This window comes from Carcharhinus amblyrhynchos, chromosome 12 (assembly GCF_965287045.1).
Source record: "Carcharhinus amblyrhynchos chromosome 12, sCarAmb.v2.hapA, whole genome shotgun sequence".
NCBI classification, from domain to species: Eukaryota; Metazoa; Chordata; class Chondrichthyes; order Carcharhiniformes; family Carcharhinidae; genus Carcharhinus; species Carcharhinus amblyrhynchos.
In genome coordinates this window covers 31,750,468-31,771,013 of record NC_137335.1, presented here as the reverse complement: position 1 = coordinate 31,771,013, position 20,546 = coordinate 31,750,468, and the positions used below count along the sequence as shown (strand labels likewise).

Below are 20,546 nucleotides of genomic sequence, written 5' to 3'. Positions count from 1 at the left end.
CAATGCCCTTTACAAGGCCCATCAATATGTCAGGTTTGCTCCAGCCAAGGATAGCGAGGCTACAACATTCACAGGTGTAGCCAAAGTCAGGATGCAATAGACTGCACTGATGGGGCTGTATGAGCTCCAATGTTCGTTAACAGCAAGGGCTACCGTTTCATCCACATACAACTTGTGGGTGATCATCAGAAGCACATACTGCACGTGTGTACACATTACCCTGGGAGTTGCCATGATTCCTACATCCTGAGTCACTCCCTGGTGCCTGAGATTTTTGAGGGGCCAATTTGTCCGCAGGGAGGCTGCCTGGGGATACATGCCTGACTCGCGCAGAAGATGCTGCGCCTAGAGGGAGGTCAAGATGCCTCATCCCCATTTTGTCTACATCCTGAACCCACCAACCTGTGTGACCATGGAGTGCGGAGCCAAGTGCAAATCCTTACTGGCTGGTGACTTTGATGCATCATCCTCATGACAAGGAGAGGTACAATGCTGCTTGCAGCTCCACACGCTCTCTTTCAAGCAGACCGTAGGATTTCTGATAATGTGCTTCAGATGCTTAGGTCACTCAGGTGGCTCACTGCAACATTCCTGCATGATCATCGTGTGTTGCGCTCTTCAAGTTTGGCTATGGAAGAGGTGAACTTCTGCCACAGGATGAACTGGAGGAGGATGAAAGCTTATCAGAAGGTAAAAATCCGGAGACCCAGGAAGGTCAGGGAGCTGCTGAGGGTCAGTCTGAATGCGATGATGCCAGGAAGGAAGACATGGGAGATGTATCTGTGATAATTTGATTACTGACAGCTTGCAAGAAGGGTAAAGTTAAGTGTGGTTATATGGCCACATTTCTCCAAGCTCTCAAAACCATTCTCTGGTATCTGAGGAGATATCCAACCACCCGCAGTGAGAACAAGTCCAGCATCCACACTTGTGTTTGTTCTGGGCTCATGAATCACCAGGCCATGATCTCAGCTTTGGTCTGCGATGCCGCAAGAATGTGCTCACTCTGTGAACTGAGAGTCTACTAAGGAAAACCAACGTTTTGAAAGAAGACTTGATGCTTTCACCACCATCTAATGATGCAAACACTGCTGTAACTGAGATGAGGATCTACCTACAGATCACCTCCAAAAATGCGTGTATGTGTTCAGGCAGTAAATATCAGAATATCAATGTTGCCCTCATCCCATGATGTTTGTTGAGGGAGAATTTATAAACAGTTTATATTGATACACATTTCTAATAAAGAACTAAACACATCTCCATGACAACACACAAGGGTACAGAGACATGCCTGACTCGCGCAGAAGATGCTGCACCTAGAGGGAGGTCAAGATGCCTCATCCCCATTTTGCCTACATCCTGCACCCACCAACCTGTGTGACCATGGAGTGCGGAGCCAAGTGCAAATCCTTAAAGACCTGCTGGACCAAGGCCTTTCATGGTGATTGCTAGCCTTCCCTTGATGACGTTGAGGCGCTTGTATGTTAGGGTCATGACATCAGACAGATGCAGGTGGACTCCACCATCATTTGCTCCAGTCTGCTGAGTGACTGCCAAATCTCTGCCTGATGTAACATTGCTTGTTTCTTATACAATTGGCAGCTGCTTCCCAGAAGGTCATCATCTGACTGGAACTGCACGGGCGCCTGGTCTCCAGTTGCCCTCCGTGCGCTGCAGGCCTGGGGTGTCCCTGCCTCTGACTGCTGCAGGAATGTGGCTGTGAGGCATTCTCCAGAAAGTGACTCTGAGTCTAGTCTAGAATTACATACCACTGTGAATTGTGTCTTTGTACTGGTGGAGGGCCTCGATCTGCTGGTGTCTATAGGGTTTTAGTATAGGAGCATAAGCTCGATAAGACTACATGTCAGTCATTGTGTTTGACAGGATTTGATAAAGTAATAGAACTGTGATCCGCCCTAGATTGTCAGAAGAAGCCAATCTCCCTTACCCACTGGAGCAGTCCCTGTCCTCCCCAGAAAGATAAGCCTTGGCCTCCTCAAATTCCATGACAACCCTCCTCCACTCTTTTTTTTCTCTCTCTGTCTCCCCCTCACTCACCCCCTGTCCCACAACATCTGGGCTTGCTTACATTTGTTGTGTGCCAACTTGGCCTGTATGAAGACCAAAGAAAGGCATATGGTCAGAGGGAACGGAGTAGAGATTGGCTGAGACACGTGTCCTATGTGTGGTGAGTCATCTCCAGAAGAGCCAGAGAATGGAGTGTGAGCAACAAGATAGATGGGATGTTGGTGATGTGAATGTCTCCATGGTAGAATGATTGTCGATATGTGTTGCCTACTAATGGATGTGTGAGATCTGTGAAAAGAGTTTGAGTACATGATGTCATGCTGGGAGTTTGATACTGAAGGGAGTTGAGAGATGACTTTCTCTGGCAGAGTAGGTGAGATTATTCGTTCTCTTCCTGAAATTACTGGTGCTTCAGGCTCAGTTTCCAGCCACGTTGGCCCCCTGGGTGATGACCTCCCAGGCTGGAGAGGTGAAGTTTCTGTGTTTCCTCAGTCTTTCCCTTGGGTATATGACATACCTGTGTACCCAGATTCCTCAGATCAAGGCCTCAAGGGTCTGGTATGGTACAACCAGAGGCTGCTAGCCTTTTCCATGTACCTTGCAGACATGTTTGATGATCTCCTGAGGACAGGTGGGCTGGAAAGAGTGAGATACGTGTTGGGCTTGCATTTGAATATGGCAGTGGGATCCTTGAATCCACCAGCTGTTGGTAAGAAGATGAATCAACCCTTGATTTGCCAGATGATTCGACCCAATACTGAGCTTCCAAGTGCTGAATCAGGTGCAAGTTCCTGCCATGCTGACCAGTGGGAAGGGTGTCAACAGAACCATCCACTATCACACTTTGTCACAAAAATGGATAATTCTGCCCTCTGCTTCTGTTGCCATCATTCTACACCACACTCCAGCTGTCTAGCCAACTGGATGACTCACACCCTGTGGATTTTGATCAGATTTATTCATTCCTTCATCTAGTCATGTTAAATTAAAGTGTGAAATGTAGGCCAGACTCCTTTGTGTTTATAAATTCTAATTGAATCCCCTAGATACCGCATAGGCCGGCACAGTTTTTAGCACTGCTGACTCACAGCGCCAGAGACCCGAATTCCATTCCCAGCTTGGATCACTGTCTGTGTGGAGTCTGCACATTCCCTCCATGTCCATGTGGGTTTCCTCCAGATGCTCCAGTTCTGTCCCACAGTCTGAAAGACGTGCTGATTAGATGTATTGGACATGCTAAATTCTTCCTCAGTGCATCCAAACAGGAACTGAAGTGTGGCAACTAGGGGATCTTCACAGTAACTTCATTGTGTTGTTAATGTGAGCCTACTTGTGACTAATAAATAAACTTAAATTAAGGTCATCTCAAAAACATCAGAAACAGAAAATTCTGGAAAAACTCAATAGGTCTGGCAGCATCTGTGAAGAGAGAAAATCAAACTAAATTTTTTGTTTGTCTGACTTTCCTTCAGACCAAAAATACAGGAATGTTTAATGTTTTTCTTTGTCACAAAGTTAACTTTTTAAAAGATTGTCACAATCTTACGAAGAGGTTTTTCAGTGTTTTACAGTTGTGTGTTTTTGGTAAACTTGAATGTCTCATTTGTAGTATTAGTGAAGAAGGTTTGGGGGAAATGCATTGCTTTAAATGTGTCTCTTGTGAATTATCAGTGGATGTTGCTGCATCAGATTATCATGCTCAGCAACTATTTTCAGTTTGACCAGAGTGTGAGGCGAGCAAATGGCCACGCAGTCTGTGAGGGGAGAAGGAAGCACATTGGGATGACTACATACTAAAATTACCACTCACTGTTATCAGAGAGGAAATGCTGTGTAGCAGGTTGCTGCAGCACTTGTTGGTGGTTCCGTTAAGCCTAAGTGAAAACACCCTAACAAGCACAGAGTTTGACAATGATTTGTAGGCTCTGTGAAAGCTTGGTTTAAATAGCAAATTGTTCATATCTGACAGGGTCTAAGAAGTTTAGTATGTTGTTTGGGGATGTAATGAGCTGAAGTTTTGCTGAGTTGGGATGACTTGGGAACCCTTTAAAAATGATGGGCAGGTCCCTGCCTCCTTCCCTAGGGTCCCCAGTTATCATGGGGTTTACTGGGGGGGTGGCGGGGGGGGGGGGTCATTCCTTGGCATGACGGGCCAGAGATTGTGGATAGGAAACATGAGGTGACATGGAGAGTGGGCTGGGGATGCTTTTCTGTTTTTATTACAACTGGGACAAAGTCTCACAGTGCTGAGGTGGGCCTTTTAAACAGTCTGCCTCCACTCCCGGATCCTCTGACATTTTTCCCAAGTCGTAGCTTGACAGCAGATTGCACCTGCTGCCCTCAAAATGAAAATCCTAAAATTGCAAGTACTTTCTCCCAAGGTGGGCAGGCTGAACTGGGAATTTTCTTGATTCCTGCTATCCACCTCGAGGATGAAAATCCAGCTAGATGGTTATGGGTTTTGATTCTTTTAGAAATATTCTTAACATTGAATCTGTGCAGGATGCTTCTTACAGCAACTTTCTTACAAGATTCAAGTTACAGGATTTATCTAGGGTTTCTTTAAGTACCTTTTTTGTCTGTGTTTGCAGGTTTTTGACAGTTGTAAAGTTTTGTGTTTTGCCAGTTTAAAGCCTGTCAGATGATTAAGGGATGTGGAGATGCCAGCGTTGGACTGGGGTAAACACAGTAAGAAGTCACCAGGTTTATTTGGTAGCACAAGCCACTAGCTTTCGGAGCACTGCCCCTCCAGCAGTTGAGTGGGCAGGGCAGAAAAAGACACAAACTCAATTTACAAAATAATCATTGGAATGCGAGTCTTTACAGTTAACTTTCCTGACTGGAGACAATACACATCTCTTTAACATGTGCTTAACCCTCTCTCTGTTCACATTGTCTGTACCGTTAAGACTTGATTACCTGTAAAGACTCGCATTCCAACCATTATTTTGTAAATTGAGTTTGTGTCTTCATATGCCCTGTTTGTGAACAGAACCCTCAGTCACCTGATGAAGGGGCAGTGCTCCGAAAGTTAGTGGTTTGTGTTACCAAGTAAACTTATTGGACTTTAACCTGGTGTTGGAAGATAAAGCTGCTGAAATGTGAAAAGGAGAAATACCTTAAGCAAAAACATATGTGTAGTAACATCTATAAATTGTTTACTTTTTTTGAAAGAATGCATTGATTTAAATAATCTATTGCAGCTGTTCCTCACTTAAAGTTGTCGTTGAGTTCCTGAAAGTTGCAAGTTTGAGTGAATTTCCTATTATACCAATGACTGGAGGAAATTTTTATCAGAAAAGATAATTGGAACATTTTCCTGTAAATTGAAATACATAAATTTCGATTCATGAATTCCTATATTCGTAAGTGAAATAAATTTTAAAATAAAGTTCTTCTAAAAACATGAAATATGCAAACTTTCTACTTAGCAGCTGCAAACCACCTCACCTGCTAGTTGACCCTCTACTTGCCATGTCTTTTGCTCGCTGCTTCCTTCGCTGTTGCTATGAGCGAGTGTTTGAGAGGTGGATGACAAGAGGGAGGAAGGGAGCGAAAGGAACTGTGAATGGAAGGGAGAGGGTTGAAATGGGAAGCAGGTGGGTTCAGGAGGAAAAGAATGCATGAGAGGATCGGGGAGGATAGTGGCGCGCAGGAGGGTCGAGGAGGGAAGTGGGAGGAGCGGTGAAGGGGAGGACTAAGGAGGGTAGTGGCAAGCAAGAGAGTTGGGAAGGAAAGGGTGATTGTGAAGATTGGGAGGGAAGCGGGGGTCGGAAGGGAAGCAGTGAGTGGGAGAGAAGACAGTAGAGAAGCAACGCTCAGGAGGGTCAGATTAAGTGGGACGGAAAGGGTGGGTGGGTGGGATGGTCAGGAGGGAAGCAGCAGTGTCAGGCCAGGGTTGGGAGGCAAGCAGCTTCCCAGGGAGGGAAGTGGGAGGACGACTAGGAAGGAAGCAGCAAATGGGAGAGTCAGCAAAGGAAGCAGTGAGCAGGGAAGGAACAGCAATGGGAAAGTCCAGAAAGGAGTGGAGCATCATGGAGGCAAGCAGGAAGGTTGCGAGGGGAAGCAGGGAGCTTGAAAGTGTCAAAGTGCAAGAGAAAGCCAGTGAACAGGAGAGAGCACTCTGACAGTCCATAAGAAAGCTAATCAGGACAACACCTTGGTTGAGTATGAAGTTCTGGAATTTGGTTGCCCTTGACCCTAAAAGTATGATTTGGAACTTCAGTATTCACTTCTTCTCTTGGAATTAAGTCTATCTCGTTCACTCTGTAGCAGAGACACAATCAGATTCAACTAAGTCTTCCAAAGCAGTACTCACAACACTGGGACTAAAGAAGTTGATACTTCTGGAGAAGATTGTGAGAAATGATTTTGAGATGACATGGCGTTGCCAAATTTGTTCACCATTTGGATTGAATTGTTATTTTTAAAACTATGGCTGTACCCATTTCTGATTTGTGGCATAATTATGTGCTAATACTCAATGTCCTTCTTGAAATGAGTATTGTTTTGCCCTTGCATCTTGTCTAGCTGCTTGAGATTTTTTGAGAACATAGTTCTCAACTTTAAGAGTCATCATGCAGGTGAACTTGGGGTAATCACACAAGTAATGTTTTTATAAGATGCCAAAGAGCTATTCATACAACATGATAACAAATGTTGCTATCTTGAAGCTTTTAAAGAATGTTTAAAGGATTGTACATACATTTCAGCTAATCCATTGGTTGACATATAAAATGTGGATTCTAAATGCTGAAAACCATCTAACCTGAGATAATCCTCAAACTCCTGCGAAGTAAACTGTGAACTATCATAATTAACAATCTGTTCCGGTTTACCAAATCTTGCAAAATTTCGTCAAGTTTGTCAATGATTTGTTCAGTTTTAGTAGATCTCATAATTTCTGGCCACTTTAAGAACATGTAACCCTCAAACGAACCTCAAAGTCCACATGCAATCATTGCCATGACATTTTAGGCCAACCTGAAGGGTATAAAGAAGACAACAGAGATGTATTTCTTATTCGTGCACAGGATTGACACTGTCCCATTTTTTTCTTCAATCTGCGCATCCAGACCCGGCCAGCAAAATTAATTACTTGCTAATTCCTTCATCCAGACTATACTAAGATGCCCTTCAAGTGATTGTTCATGAACTCTTGCACACAGACTCGGAGGACTGATCAATTGGATTCCCCACAATAGAAACCCACCTTTGACCACACCAACTTGAGCTTTCAGGATGTGAACTATGCACTCCAGCTATCGTTCTGTTCAATACCATATCCATCACCTTCCCCATCATGGGAACATTACAAGTATATCACTGAACTTGAGAAGCTGACACACGCAAAGGATCTATTTGCAAAAAATAAAGAAGATTAGCAAAACTAATTGGTCTCTGTTCAATAGGTAAAGGTAAGTATGACAGTGCATCAGCATTTGCATGGCATTCTGATTGATGTGCTTTATATCGTAAGAATATGCATATAAGATCAGTGGCTATATTTGCAATTAGCTAGCAGCTAACAGAAAGCTAGCCTTTCAGCAGCCCAAAAATAGTAGTTAAGGTTTGATGATGGGTCAATGTAAAATGACGACCTTATAAATAATGCTGGAACTATTGTATGCCAGATATTACACTCAATGCTTCTTTTTCTAGCTGTGCATAGTTAGATCCAGCACCAGTCAAGAGGATGTGAAGCAAAAGGTATTGATCATTCTTCTCCCAAACAGATGAAACTATTGCCCCACTTCATAAGGTGAATCAGTGCAAGCAAGCAGTAATGATATCTTTATATTAAAATAAACCAACACTTAAAACTTCTGAAAAGCACCATTGATATACTTCTATACTTTCTCACATTCTGTTGTCCAGTCCCATGCCAATTTCACACATAGCTACATTGTTAAAGCCATTTCATAATTTACTAAGTTAGGAACAAATTTGTTATAGTCATGTACTAGACCTTTATAGGACCTCAGTTGTATGACATTCTTCAGACGGGATGCTTCCAAACTTTTTAGGTGCTTTATGGTAGGCTTTTACTATCAGTAATGACTCAAAACTGGACTGGTATCTGGAAAATGTAACACTTTTCTTGATACAGAGACCATGTGCTTGAAGAAGTTCCAATGTTCCTTCTAAATATTCAAATGCTATTGTTCACTATGCCCTGTAATTAGAATATCGTCAAGGTAATATTGTACATCAGAGAGACCACTTGAAACCTGATCTATCGATCTTTGGATAGGACTGGTGCAGATGTTATTCCAAAAGGCAATCAGTGGAAAAGATCTTTGAGTAATGATGATAAATGGTTGAGATTCAGCAGCTTTATTCATATGAAAATATACTTGTGAAATATTCATTTTGCTGAATTCCTGCCCAAATGATAACCCTGCAAACAAATCTTCAATTCATGGAAGTGGATAATGATCAGTAAACAACATAGATTCATGGTTGTATTAAATCACTAGAAATAAAAACTGAACCATCCGGTTTCATAATCGGTACCAGTCATACATTGTAACTGGCTCTAACACACCAGTATTAACAAGTCGCACTAATTCTTCTTTGCCCTTGGAATGAATTTCACTTGAACTCTCCTCATTGAGCCAGCTGTCTCTTCCAATATACTCTTATATTTATCCAGAGTGCTGTAGGGCTGTTTTGGCATCAGTCAATCTGTTGACAGCATTTGAGTTAAGCTTTATCTTCTTCAAACATAATTTCCCAGCTCTATCTGGGAGATAATCACAGACTACATAGACAGACAATTCAACTGTTTGTTCACTCAACTTTACATTGGCTGTGATGTAACCTTTTAATAGCACAATTGGGGTGGCACAGTGGCACAATAGTTAGCACTGCTGCCTCACAACATCAGGGATCCAGGTTTGATTCCTGGCTTGGGTCGCTTTTTGTGTGGAGTTTTGTTCTCCCTATGTCTGTGTGGGATTCCTCCTAGTGCTCTGGTTTCCTTCCACAGTCCAAAGATGTGGAGGTTAGGTGAATGGGCCATGCTCAATTCTCCCTCAGTATACCCAAATAGGCGTCAGTGTATGGCAACTAGGGGATTTTCACAGCAACTTCAGTGCAGTGTGAATGTAAGCCTACTTGTGACTAATAAATAAACTTTTTCTTCTGTGTATATCCTTAACCATATCAGCTCGTTTTAAAGGAAGACGTTTCAGCTTTTGTTGGTATGTAATCTCATACAATCATAGAATCCTACAGTGCAGAAGGAAGCTATTCAGCCCATCGAGTCTCCACCGACCACAATTCCACCCAGGTCCTATCCCCATAACTCCATGCTTTTGCCCTAGTTAGCTCCCATGACGCTAAGGGGTAATTTAGCACAGCCAATCCACCTACTAGCGCAACTTTGGACTGTGGGAGGAAACCAGAATACCTGAAGGAAACCCACGCAGACATGGGGAGAATGTCTGTGTAGAGTTTGCACAAGACCCAAGATGGGAATCGAACCCAGTTCCCTGATGCTGTGAGGTGATGAAGATACAACAGCTTCAGTATCAACCTCCATCCTAATAGGTTGTCCACTTAACTTTGGAATCACGCAGAATCTATGTGATTCACCCTGTATGTATAAGACATTCAGTTGGAACTCTTCATCATGTTTTGGATATTCTCCTCTTCATTGTTGTAATCCTGTTCTTCCATGTTGTTCATTCTTTTTGTAGAATGCAATTTGTTCTTCTAGAAGGTATGTAAATTATTCTTCTGAATATTCTTCAGGAAAAGCCCAACAAGCTATTGCAATATGACCCATTTTGCCACAATTCTTGCAGAAACTATTCTTGCTCCAGCATTCACTCAATGAATAGCCTATTTTGGTACATCTCTGATATGCTTGTTGCCGTTTTGACTTCTTATGGGCAGTTGAAAGCTTGTAGAGCTTAATTCCTGCACCAAATTGTGAAACCTGTAGCAGCCAATTCTATCAATGTTGTGATTTCTACTTCTGTCTTCAAAGTTAAAGCATAGTCCTTAAGCAATCTTCTTTGAGTAGCATCTTTTTGGAGCCCACAAGCTAAACAATCTCAAAGAGCATCTTATAATAAATAACTCACCAAAGTCACAGTGTTGTGCCAGCATTTTTAAGGTTACCTCAAACTACACATTGCTTTTGTCTTCTACGTGATGCTTCCAATGGTTTTAGAGAATAATGCTCTTCACGGATTTTTGTCAAGTCATTGTAAGTTTTGGTTCCTGGCTTTGCTGGACTACCCAAGTACTGGAGCAAATTGGAAGTTTTAGCTCCTATTGTACAAGCAACTCATAAATGCAATTGTATTTGCTTGGCAAATAAGTACCACTTAGCATAAGAATTCCATGATTCAGTTTCTTCATTGAAAAGGCCCCTGGAACCTAATTGATGTGCCATTTCTCTTGCAGACACTACTGACTTGAGACTGTTCTGTATTGTTTTTTACTGTCTCCCTTGTACATTCTTTTATACCCTGGAGACCATTGACTTTATGTTTTTTTTCAAATGACTCCAGCCATACAGTAAAGCATCTCTTTTTTAATATACCAGATACTGTCTGGAATTTCAGCTTTTGCTGATCAGAAAAAGTCCTCTTTTAAAACCACACAGAGAGCATCCTACTTACTTGGTCTCCCTGCACTGTCACTTCAATCTTTAATCGTGTTTTGTTTTATCCAGCCTCTAAATATTCAGAGCAAGAGGACCCACAATGTTTTTGCTTCTACTTAGGATTGTTTCTCAATGAAACAAAATCCTAACTCATGTCAATTTTCTTTTCGTGTTGTCCTAACTCTGAGGCGTTGTGGGTTCTAAACAAAAAGCAAAGATGTGGTTTGCGCACATAGATTCAAACTAACAACAGATTTATTCTAGAGCTTTTGCTTGCACAGAGTACAAACTAAAACAGTACAGGAACAATCTAATGATAGTACCATTAAGATTAACTAGCCCTTAAAGTAGTCATGCAACTATTTAAATATACAACATGCATATTAGCCCCATTCTATCCTTGACACTGAAACAGAAGGATGCTGAAAGAGACAATTTAACGTGGGGACTTAGTACATCAACTTTCTTTGTGATTTGAGTAATACGTCTGGGAAATCCAAAATACGGGTTTTAATAGCTATCATAATGTATGGAAAACTGGCTTTCTTTGAAAATTCTAAGATCTCATTGTTACAAAGTTTAGGGATGTTGTACCTTGTTTGATCACTGTCATTTCATTAAAAGCTTGGAAAAAGCCTACACCTGGCCCAACTGCTACTGTAGTATTCCCAGTTCCTTTTGTTATGGAGAAACTCTGAAACAAATAAGAAGTTAGTAATGCACTGATCAAGATTCATCTGTATTTCATGCAAATCATTTATCTGCAGAATGGTACATAACTCTCTGCAGTAACCTGTTTATTGATGTTCTGCTTCTTAAATGCCCTCAGTGTCCAAAGATCACAAATGGATTGATCTTCCATGTACAAAGGCAAATTTAAATTTTATCATATTCAATTGAAAAAGGGATAACACTTTATTGTATTTTGTCTCCTCCCCCACCTGCTGCCAAATCAAGATTCCATCTGTCAATCTGCCTTTACACATTCCCTACCAGTCAGAAAGAATGGATACGCTCCATGATAATCCTCAATAGCGGGTTCCTCACAAGGCTGTGTCCTCAGCCCCTTATTATACCCCTTATACACCTATGACTGTGTGGTCAAATTCCCCTCCAACTCGATTTTCAAGTTTGCTGATGACACCAGTGTAGTGGGTCAGATCTCAAACAATGATGAGACAGAGTACAGGAAAAAGAGTATGTGGTGAAATGGTGCAACAACAATAACCTCTTCCTTAATGTTAGTAAAATGAAGGAGATAGTCATCGACTTAAGAAAACGTATGGAGGACATGCTCCTGTTACCTCAATGGGGATGAAGTAGAAATGGTCAAGAGCTTCAAGTTTCTACATGCCCACATCTCCCAACAACCTGTCCTGGTAGCTCCAAGCTGACGCTATAGTTAAGAAAGTCCACCAATACTTCTGTTTTCTCAGGAAGTTAAGAAAACTTAATGTGTCCGCTACAATTCTCACCAACTTTTACAGATACACCATAGAAAGCATCCTTTCTGATTGTATCACAACTTGGTGTGGCATCTGCCCTGTCCAAAACTGCAAGAAACTACAAAGGATCGTGAATGAAGCCCAGTCCATCACACAAACCAGCACCCCGTCTGTTCTGTCTACACTTGCTGCTGCGTCGGAAAAGCAGCCAGCATAATCAAGGACACCACACACCCTGGGCATACTCTCTTCCACTAGGAAAAAGATACAAAAGTCGGAGGACGTGTACCAACTGACTAGAGAACAGCTTCTTCCCTGCTGCCATCAGAGTTTGAAACAGACCTACCTTATATTAAGTTGTTCTTTCTCTACATCCCAGATATGACTGTAACACTTGCTTTGTTTGCAGTAGCATGCAAGAAACAATACTTTTCACTGTATACTAATACATGTAACAATAATAAATCAAATCAAAAAAAGCTTGCACAGGTTTGATGAACTTCGCCATGTTTACTGTCAATGTTATATATTTGGTAGGAAAAACATGGAGAGACAATTGAAAGTAAAGGATACAACTCTGAAGGGGGCACAGAAGCAAAGGGGTCTGAGTGTCCATATGCATAAGTCATTGAAGATGGTGGGACATATTGAGAGAGTGGTTAATAAAGCATACAGTATCCTAGGCTTTATTAATAGGAGCAAAAGAGCAAAGAGGTTGTGCTGAACTTGGTTGAGATGCGAGTTCGGCCTCGGTTGCAGTTTTGTATCCAGTTCAGGATGCCGTACTTATGGAAAATATAATGGCATTGGAGAGATCACTAAAACAGTTCATGAGAATGTTCTAAGAATAAAGAGCTTCAGTTATGAAGATAAATTGGAGAAGTTAGAACTATTTTCCTTCAAGAAGAGGCTGACATGAGATTTATAGAGGTATTCAAAATCACAAGGAGCCTGGACAGAGTAGATAGAGAGAAACTGTTCCCAACTGTGAAAGGATCGAGAATGAGAAGGTACAGATTTAAAGTTATTGGCAAAGGATGTCAAAGCCACATGAGGGAAAACTTTTTCACACAGCAAATGTTTCAGGCCTGGAATGCAATGACTGAGAGTGTGATGGAGGCAGATTTAATCAAGGCATTCGAAAGAGAATTAGATTGTTATCTGAAAAAGAAGAATGTGCAAATTTACAGGGAGAAGGCATGGAATGACACTCAGTGAATTGCTCATTCAGAGAGATGTTGCAAACACAATGGGCCAAATGGCATCCTTCTGTGCTGTAACAATCCTGTGATTGATTAGTGGAGAAGTGAGGATTTTAGCTTTCAACGGCATCATCACCCATCCTGACTCTCCCACTATAAGAAACAGTGCAACTCTTAGTTCTGCTGATCATGCATCCAAGCAATCTATCAGCTGATTAAATTTACCCAACTAAAAGGGGCAAGATCTGAGCAATCATCAGTTCTGGCTGTTGAACCTACGACCTTCCAGTAAAAAGTCTGACTCAGCTAATTTTCAGGCTGAACAACACAGTTTAGATTCAGGTTTGTGAAAACTGGATGTGTAATCCTCTCACTGATTTGTTTTCGTACTCTTTCTTACTTTAATGAACCTGAGGTTAACCTATGCTGCCCGGAAGGATTTTTGAACTATAGAGTTTCCTCTTACAGGTAGCATGTCATGCTGTCAGGACTACTTACATTTTTGCACACAAGGCTCTGTGGTTTTTCTGTAAGAGAACAAAATTTATACTTACAAAACAGATGCATGCATCCTTCAAAGGAATATATATAACCAGTCACAGACATTTACCAAAATAACTTTTAATTCAAACCATACTTTGTACCAGTTCAATCAGGGTTTATTTTTGTACAGTAATTTTCAATTTGCATAACTGTTTAAAGGGAGGGGAAGGGGACAGTGAAAGCAGAGCTTTACAAGTCTCAGCAGATTCTCCAGAAAAAGGTGTTTGTTAGTAATAAATTAATCTCTGCTATAATGACTCAGTTTTGTGTAGGATGGTGTTCATAAATATGATTTTGAATTGGAAAGGTATAAATTGTGCAGTAAATTTTAATAGAATTTGTTTTGTGTTACAGAAATACGTACATGTATATATCACACATCTAATCTGGTTATTCAAAATACAAAATATTTCTTAACACACGTATTGAACTTTTCATACAGTTTTTTATTCCAGCATTTTTTTCTGGAGGCATGGGCTTTTCTAGAGGCAAATCCACAGCCCACCTTGACTACCTGGCCATCCTTTATGTTTGTGCAGTGTCTTTGATTTTGTTTCTTGATGAGTAATATCAGGTGATTGTTGGTTAAGTTCAGCTGTGGACTCTGAAACTGTTCTCTGCCAGTGGCCCATGTGTGCACATTTGAGCTTGTCAGAGTTGAATGGAGTCAGAGGTGGTGGCTGCAGCTAAGAATGGTGTCACCTGCAAGGCACCAAAGTACTCAGAAGAAACTGCCCAAGAAATAGAGGAGGAATCAGAAGCAAAGCTACTCTACCTATATGTTCAGATGCTGAGCCAGATTCACCCTTCAATCAGGACTTTGTCCAAGTCTTTGTGTGTCATGAATGCCTTCACTGTCAACATTTTTAAGCACATCACCTCCAAAGCTTTGCGCCTCATTCACTGCAACAAATGCCATACCATCTCAGCCTGGGGAATCCAGAACACCATTCTCCTTATGCTGCTGCTAGAACTGACCAAACATGCCGTCACTAAGGCATGAAAGTGGTCACCAAATAAATCAGCTATGCTTAGGTCAGCCATACTAACAATAAAAACAAACCAACAGGATTTATCAGATATCTATGGGCAGGATCCTTGGCTGATTTATTTTTCACTCCATAGTAAAGAGGCAACTCTTTCTTACTTTAGTTAACCATAACTTTGCCAGAGGTTAGATCAAAATTCTGATTGCCCGGATTATGTAGCTTGCAGTTACACCAGATGATGCTTATCCACTGGACCATAAGGTGATCAGTTTCTGTTTTGTTTATGTGCATATTATTATGTACCACCTGAATTAGCCATAAATCAGGCTAGACTTAGTCCCAAGTCAGGTTTTTAAAAAAAAGAAAGTTGTTGGCCAAGTTGGCTTCCCCACAAAGTGAAAGTAAATTAAATGCTAATAAAGTAAAGATACTAAATTAGAGGGAATAGGTTTAAGTACCTTCAGCATAAAATTGGAATATTGCTGTGAATGGAATGTTATACATATCTTCAAATTAGATGTTGGGTGGTATCTGTACTGTTCTAATTATGGGCCAATTCTTGTTGAGACCAGATTGAATTTGCCAACAAATTATCTTGCCTGTGGCAATCTTAAATCAGGAATTACAATGATCAGTAATGTTACTGATTGATAACAGATCTGCTAATTGGGCAATTATACATTTCAGCCATATGCTTTAATGGAAAAGTTAATGAAGTATTAACTATTTGAACATTAAGAGTTAAACATCTACAATAGCCCTGATTTCAAAAAATGTTTGAAAAAGGCTTATTATATGTTGTAATCTGCAGTTTATGCTTGTATGTCTATAAGATTTCAGTTTGCTAGCACTTAATCCATATATTCTAATTGCTGCTGTTTTATCTTCATCGTAATTTTCAAAATACTGGGCTCTTCCAGCAAAGTGGCACAGTTCTCAGAAGTATTACTCCTTTTTGGGGTAAGGTACGAATTCAGAGTAAGCTCTGAAAAGAGTCATGCGGACTCAAACTTTAACTCTCTCACTTCACAAATGCTGTCAGAGCAGCTGAGTCATTCCAGGTTTTTCTATTTTTCTTTCGAATTTCCAGCACCCACTGTATTTTGCTTTTTATTTTAGTGGTGCAATTCTAATTAAAAACAAAACATTTTTTGTGAGGATTTCAACTCAGCGTAAATTGATTGGTAAAACCCTAGTTTAAGTTTTGCAGCAGGTTTTTCAGGATTCCACTGTATAAATTCAATGTAATTTGTTTGATTCCCTGGATTAAATCTCAGAGGTATCAGACATGTTTCTTAAATGCAGCTGTGGAAACTGCTTCATCTAGCTTGATGTGCTTTCATTAGATGACGAACAAACACAGCATTCTGTCAAAATCTGAAAAGAAAAATAAATAAAGCTAATGCAAAATCCATTCACAGATTAGCCACTACAAAATGATTACACTGTGCACCTGTGTAAGAACATGTTTTACAAAATGATTAATTTTAATTACATCAGCCAGAGAGCAAGGCTCTGGTGAATAAGCTGGCAAGATCTGTGGCATCAGTTTGCCAAGACTGCAAATATCTCTAGAGGTCCAGGGTCCAGTCTGCCAAAACCACACTGACATTTACCTGTGTTCTCTGCAGTTGCATTTTGGGTTTATATGAGTTTTGAATTGTTGTAAAATATTTTGTGTACTACTATTTGATGGCAGTGCCTTAACTGAAATTTTAAGCTTGACTTGATCGAAGTCGCTTAAAAGTGCGCACACATTTTCCAAATCACAGCTGAATATTTGTGATGTAGAAGCCAATATTATTAATATATAACTGTATAATGTTTCAACACTTCATTCATCTCCTAACATTCAGGAGTCCTTCTTGTCAACACACACAGTCCCAGTCAGCGAGGGAATTATTGCTGACAAAACTCTGTTTGCAGTTGTGTGTATGTGTTTTAGAAATATACAAAATATGCTATCCAAGCTAAAAGGCCTCTTCACTGCCATCCACACTGATTCATAGTGCCACCTCTAGACAAACTTGTGCATAGTCATCTTCCTTTAAATTTTTTTTTATTTTTAACAATCAAGATTATTCTGCCCAGTAACAAAATGGCATTTGAAATCTTCAGTTAAACCCAGTCTGTTGAAATCACTACCATCTTGACCACCTGAATGTAACTGGTGGACTGCTTCAGTGATGACATTAAGCATTCTTGAGACAACTTTCTAACTTTATTTGAAATCCTGAATTCTTCCACGCAACTTCTTGTCGTTAATCCAAGACGGTAGCTTGAATTGGCCTAGGAAGTCAACTGCTACAGATGATGCCAGTTATTCACTGACAAACTAGTACAGTGGCAATGAATCTAGACAACATATTACTTCCACTCAAGTAATACCTGAAAAGCTGGTGAAAACTAATTCCGTAAATAATTTTAAAGGGAGTTAGACAGGTTCTTGAGGATGTGGAGCTTATATATGTATAAGCAAAATAAGACAGTATTGTAAACTAAGCATGACTGCTGTTTCAAACAACCAGGCCTAGAAATTTTAGAAATCAAATTGAATGCACGAGTATAGTGGGAATTGGTTGATAACCATGTCTATATATGCCAGACTGGATCTTCTGTTTTGGACACAACACTTTTTAAATACTGATAGTTCCGCTCTGCTGTTAGTGCACCATGACCCAGCAACTTTCATACTTCAATACAGTCCTCCTAAATTACTAGATCAGGATCATATTTGGAATTAAAACATTTGCTCACTGAACACTATGTGACTATCAGTTTTGGTTTACTTAATCCATATTACACCCAGGTGATAGTTGAACTTTAGAAAAAGGTTTATTGCTCAGGTCCAACTGGAGTGATGTCATCAGTATGATCATTCATGTCGGTTGTACCTCAACAGATGATGACCATTCTTAGTTATAGGACCATTTTAATTTTTGAATATTTTAAAAATTAATATAGGACTTTTCAAGCTCAATTTTATAAGTACATTTGATTTTTTTTAAATTGTGAAGGGAAACAACAGCCTGAATTTCCACCAAGTTGGGATGACTATGGAACCCTTTTAAAATGGCCCCTGGATCCAAATTCCAGGATTCCTGATTCTAATCATAGAACATAGAACACTACAGCACAAACAGGCCCTTTGGCCCACGAGTTGCGCCGATCACATTAACACCTACCAATTCATAGACCTATCTATAATCCCCAATCCCACTAAATCCCATATACTCATCCAGAAGTCTTTTAAAAGACCCCAGCGAGTTCGCCTCCACCACCACTGACGGCAGCCGATTCCATTCACTCACCACCCTCTGAGTGAAAAACTTACCCCTAACATCACTTCTGTACTTGCCTCCCCACACCTTAAATCTGTGTCCTCTCGTAGCGACCATTTCAACCCAGGGAAATAGCCTCTGAGAATCCACCCTATCTATTCCTCTCAACATTTTATAAACTTCTATCTGGTCGCCTCTCAACCTTCGTCTCTCCAGGGAGAAGAGTCCCAGCTCCCTCAACCTAACTTCATAAGGCCTATAAGGCCTAACTTCATAATCCTAGAGTGTGTTAGATTTTCCGGAGTGCCTTTCAACGGCACAAGCTGGTTTAGGTAAAAATCCCACCTCCTGTACTCCCAACCTAGCTGGCTCCATTGCGGAGATAGGAATGCCAAGCCCTCCACAGTTTTCACGGAGTCAGGCTACCTTTTCAATGTGTCATGGTTCACTGCACCTCAGAGGCCTTTACATTATCAATAAAATTATCACTTAAATGGTTGTCTGGGCTCTCATCCAAGCCATGTTATGTATTCTTGGCTGAAAAATTAACATCTATGAGAGTATTAAAAAATACCTGAGCCCCACGGAAAACATTGCTTGATTGATAACTTTGGGTCTATGATCTCTGCTGTCAATTTCACAATGTTTATTTACAGAATGCCTGCAGTTTGCTGTTGATACTTTCAGGGGTCTGAATGATTGAAATTTCAATCAGGCTGTAGTGAAAAGAGTGGAAAGTAATGAATGAATTACTTTTTTTAACACATTTTGGAAGCAACAATTATGTATTTTTGTCTGTTAGTTTTCAGTATTAAACTTGAATGAGATTTGCATATACATTTTAGGATTAATTTTAGTTCTGCAAATTGTTTATGTATGTAGCTTCAATGGGTCTTGGAGCAGACTTGATGACACAAGGCGATTCCAAACTGCAAGTACCTCAGAAATTAGACATCAAAGAAGAAGGGCTGCCTCCAACTGAGACCAAGTCTAAGGTATTTCTCCAGTATGGATGGTGTTGGTTTGGCTGAACAAGTCTGCTCTCTTATATCATTTGATTTTCAGCCTCTGTTTCTACCTTCTGCATGTCATTTCCCTTTAAGCGTCCTATCCCTCCATTCCAAATGGATCTGAAATTTATTGGTTCTAAAGGCACTTAAAACGGTGGCAAATTTGGCTTTAAGGTGTTAGAGAGATGCTTGCCTAGTTTTATAAACTGCAGCCGTTTTCTCTGCCTCTTTGTCATGGCTTCCTTGCTGCGGCAGCAAAGGCTCTTGGTATTTTGCTTTTTTGGCTTTTTTGTAAAACTGGGTAAATGACTTCCTTCACGGGGAAAACTCATGTGCTAAGCATCTCATTTAAGCTTAAAATTAAGCATGGTGGCTCCAGCAATTTTCCAAATTTATACCAATTATAAATGTTATGTGACTGTTTATACCTGTAAGTTAAAGTTGATTTAACATTTTTTCTTCTTTTGAATGAACCTTGCCCTGCCCTTCTTGTATTTTTGTCCCGCTACCACAGGATAGCTACAGCTTTCAGAGTATTTCTCAGCCCCCTACCTCAGGCAACCTTCCAATCCTTTCCCCCATGTCCCCAAGCTCTACTAGCATCTCCTCATTGCATGGAGATGAAAGTGATAGCATTAGCAGCCCAGGCTGGCCAAAGACTCCATCAAGTCCTGTAAGTGGTGCTGTTTTATTAACCTGTATGTTTTGTAATGTTTGTGTGCTATATTGAAAATCATTTAAAGCAAAAGAAAATGTGTTTGAAATCCCGTTGTAATCTGCTAAATATGGTAACAGCTGATTAGTGATTGACTTTCGTAATGGTGCTGCATATCGTTCCTTCCCCGGAGAAAATGGCAGTCAGTCATAATATTAACCATGGACCACAATATATCTAGAGATTTACCCAAGGTGCACAGACTGGAGGCTCTTTGACTACATGTAAATACATAAATGTTCAACCATTCCACATTTTCTTTTGAAAAATTTAAAACTCATTGCATCATTTGTTTAGTATAATTATTTCTAGAAATAATAAATAAATAAAAATGGCTATTTTCTTCTATATTATCACCATGTCTTCTTCCTGTTGTGCCATTCAGATAGAAGCAGAAAATGCTGGAAAATCTCAGCAGGTCAGACAGTTGCCAATATCTTACCGCCTTGTCCACCTCGGAATCAAGGCAGACGAGGCTAGCAGAATGCAATTCTCCATTGGTCTCGGACGAGATTTTACGAGCCTCACCTGGGTGAGGCTCGTAAAATCCCGGCCAGTGTCTGTGGAGAGAAAGTAGAACTAAAGTTTCGAGGCTGAATGATCCTTTATCAGAATTCTGATGACAAACACTGAATGCAGTACTCCAGCTGGGGTCTAAGCTGAGGCCTATACAGATTTAATGTAACACCTACCCCTTTTGTATTCCAACC

General features: G+C 40.6%; 1 protein-coding gene across 8 annotated transcripts in view; it reads left to right on the top strand.

The window, feature by feature from the left end:
- The window catches only part of arid1b (AT-rich interactive domain 1B), a 557,854-nt gene that overhangs the window by 474,244 nt on the left and 63,064 nt on the right, over positions 1-20,546 (top strand). For 6 of the 8 annotated variants that reach the window (XM_080200334.1, XM_080200331.1, XM_080200329.1 and 3 more), the window contains 2 exons: positions 18,994-19,106; positions 19,636-19,794. In XM_080200334.1, the coding sequence (XP_080056460.1) occupies positions 18,994-19,106; positions 19,636-19,794 (272 nt within the window). The remainder of the gene's footprint in view (positions 1-18,993; positions 19,107-19,635; positions 19,795-20,546) is intronic. The other 2 variants (XM_080200332.1, XM_080200335.1) reach the window with 1 other exon arrangement.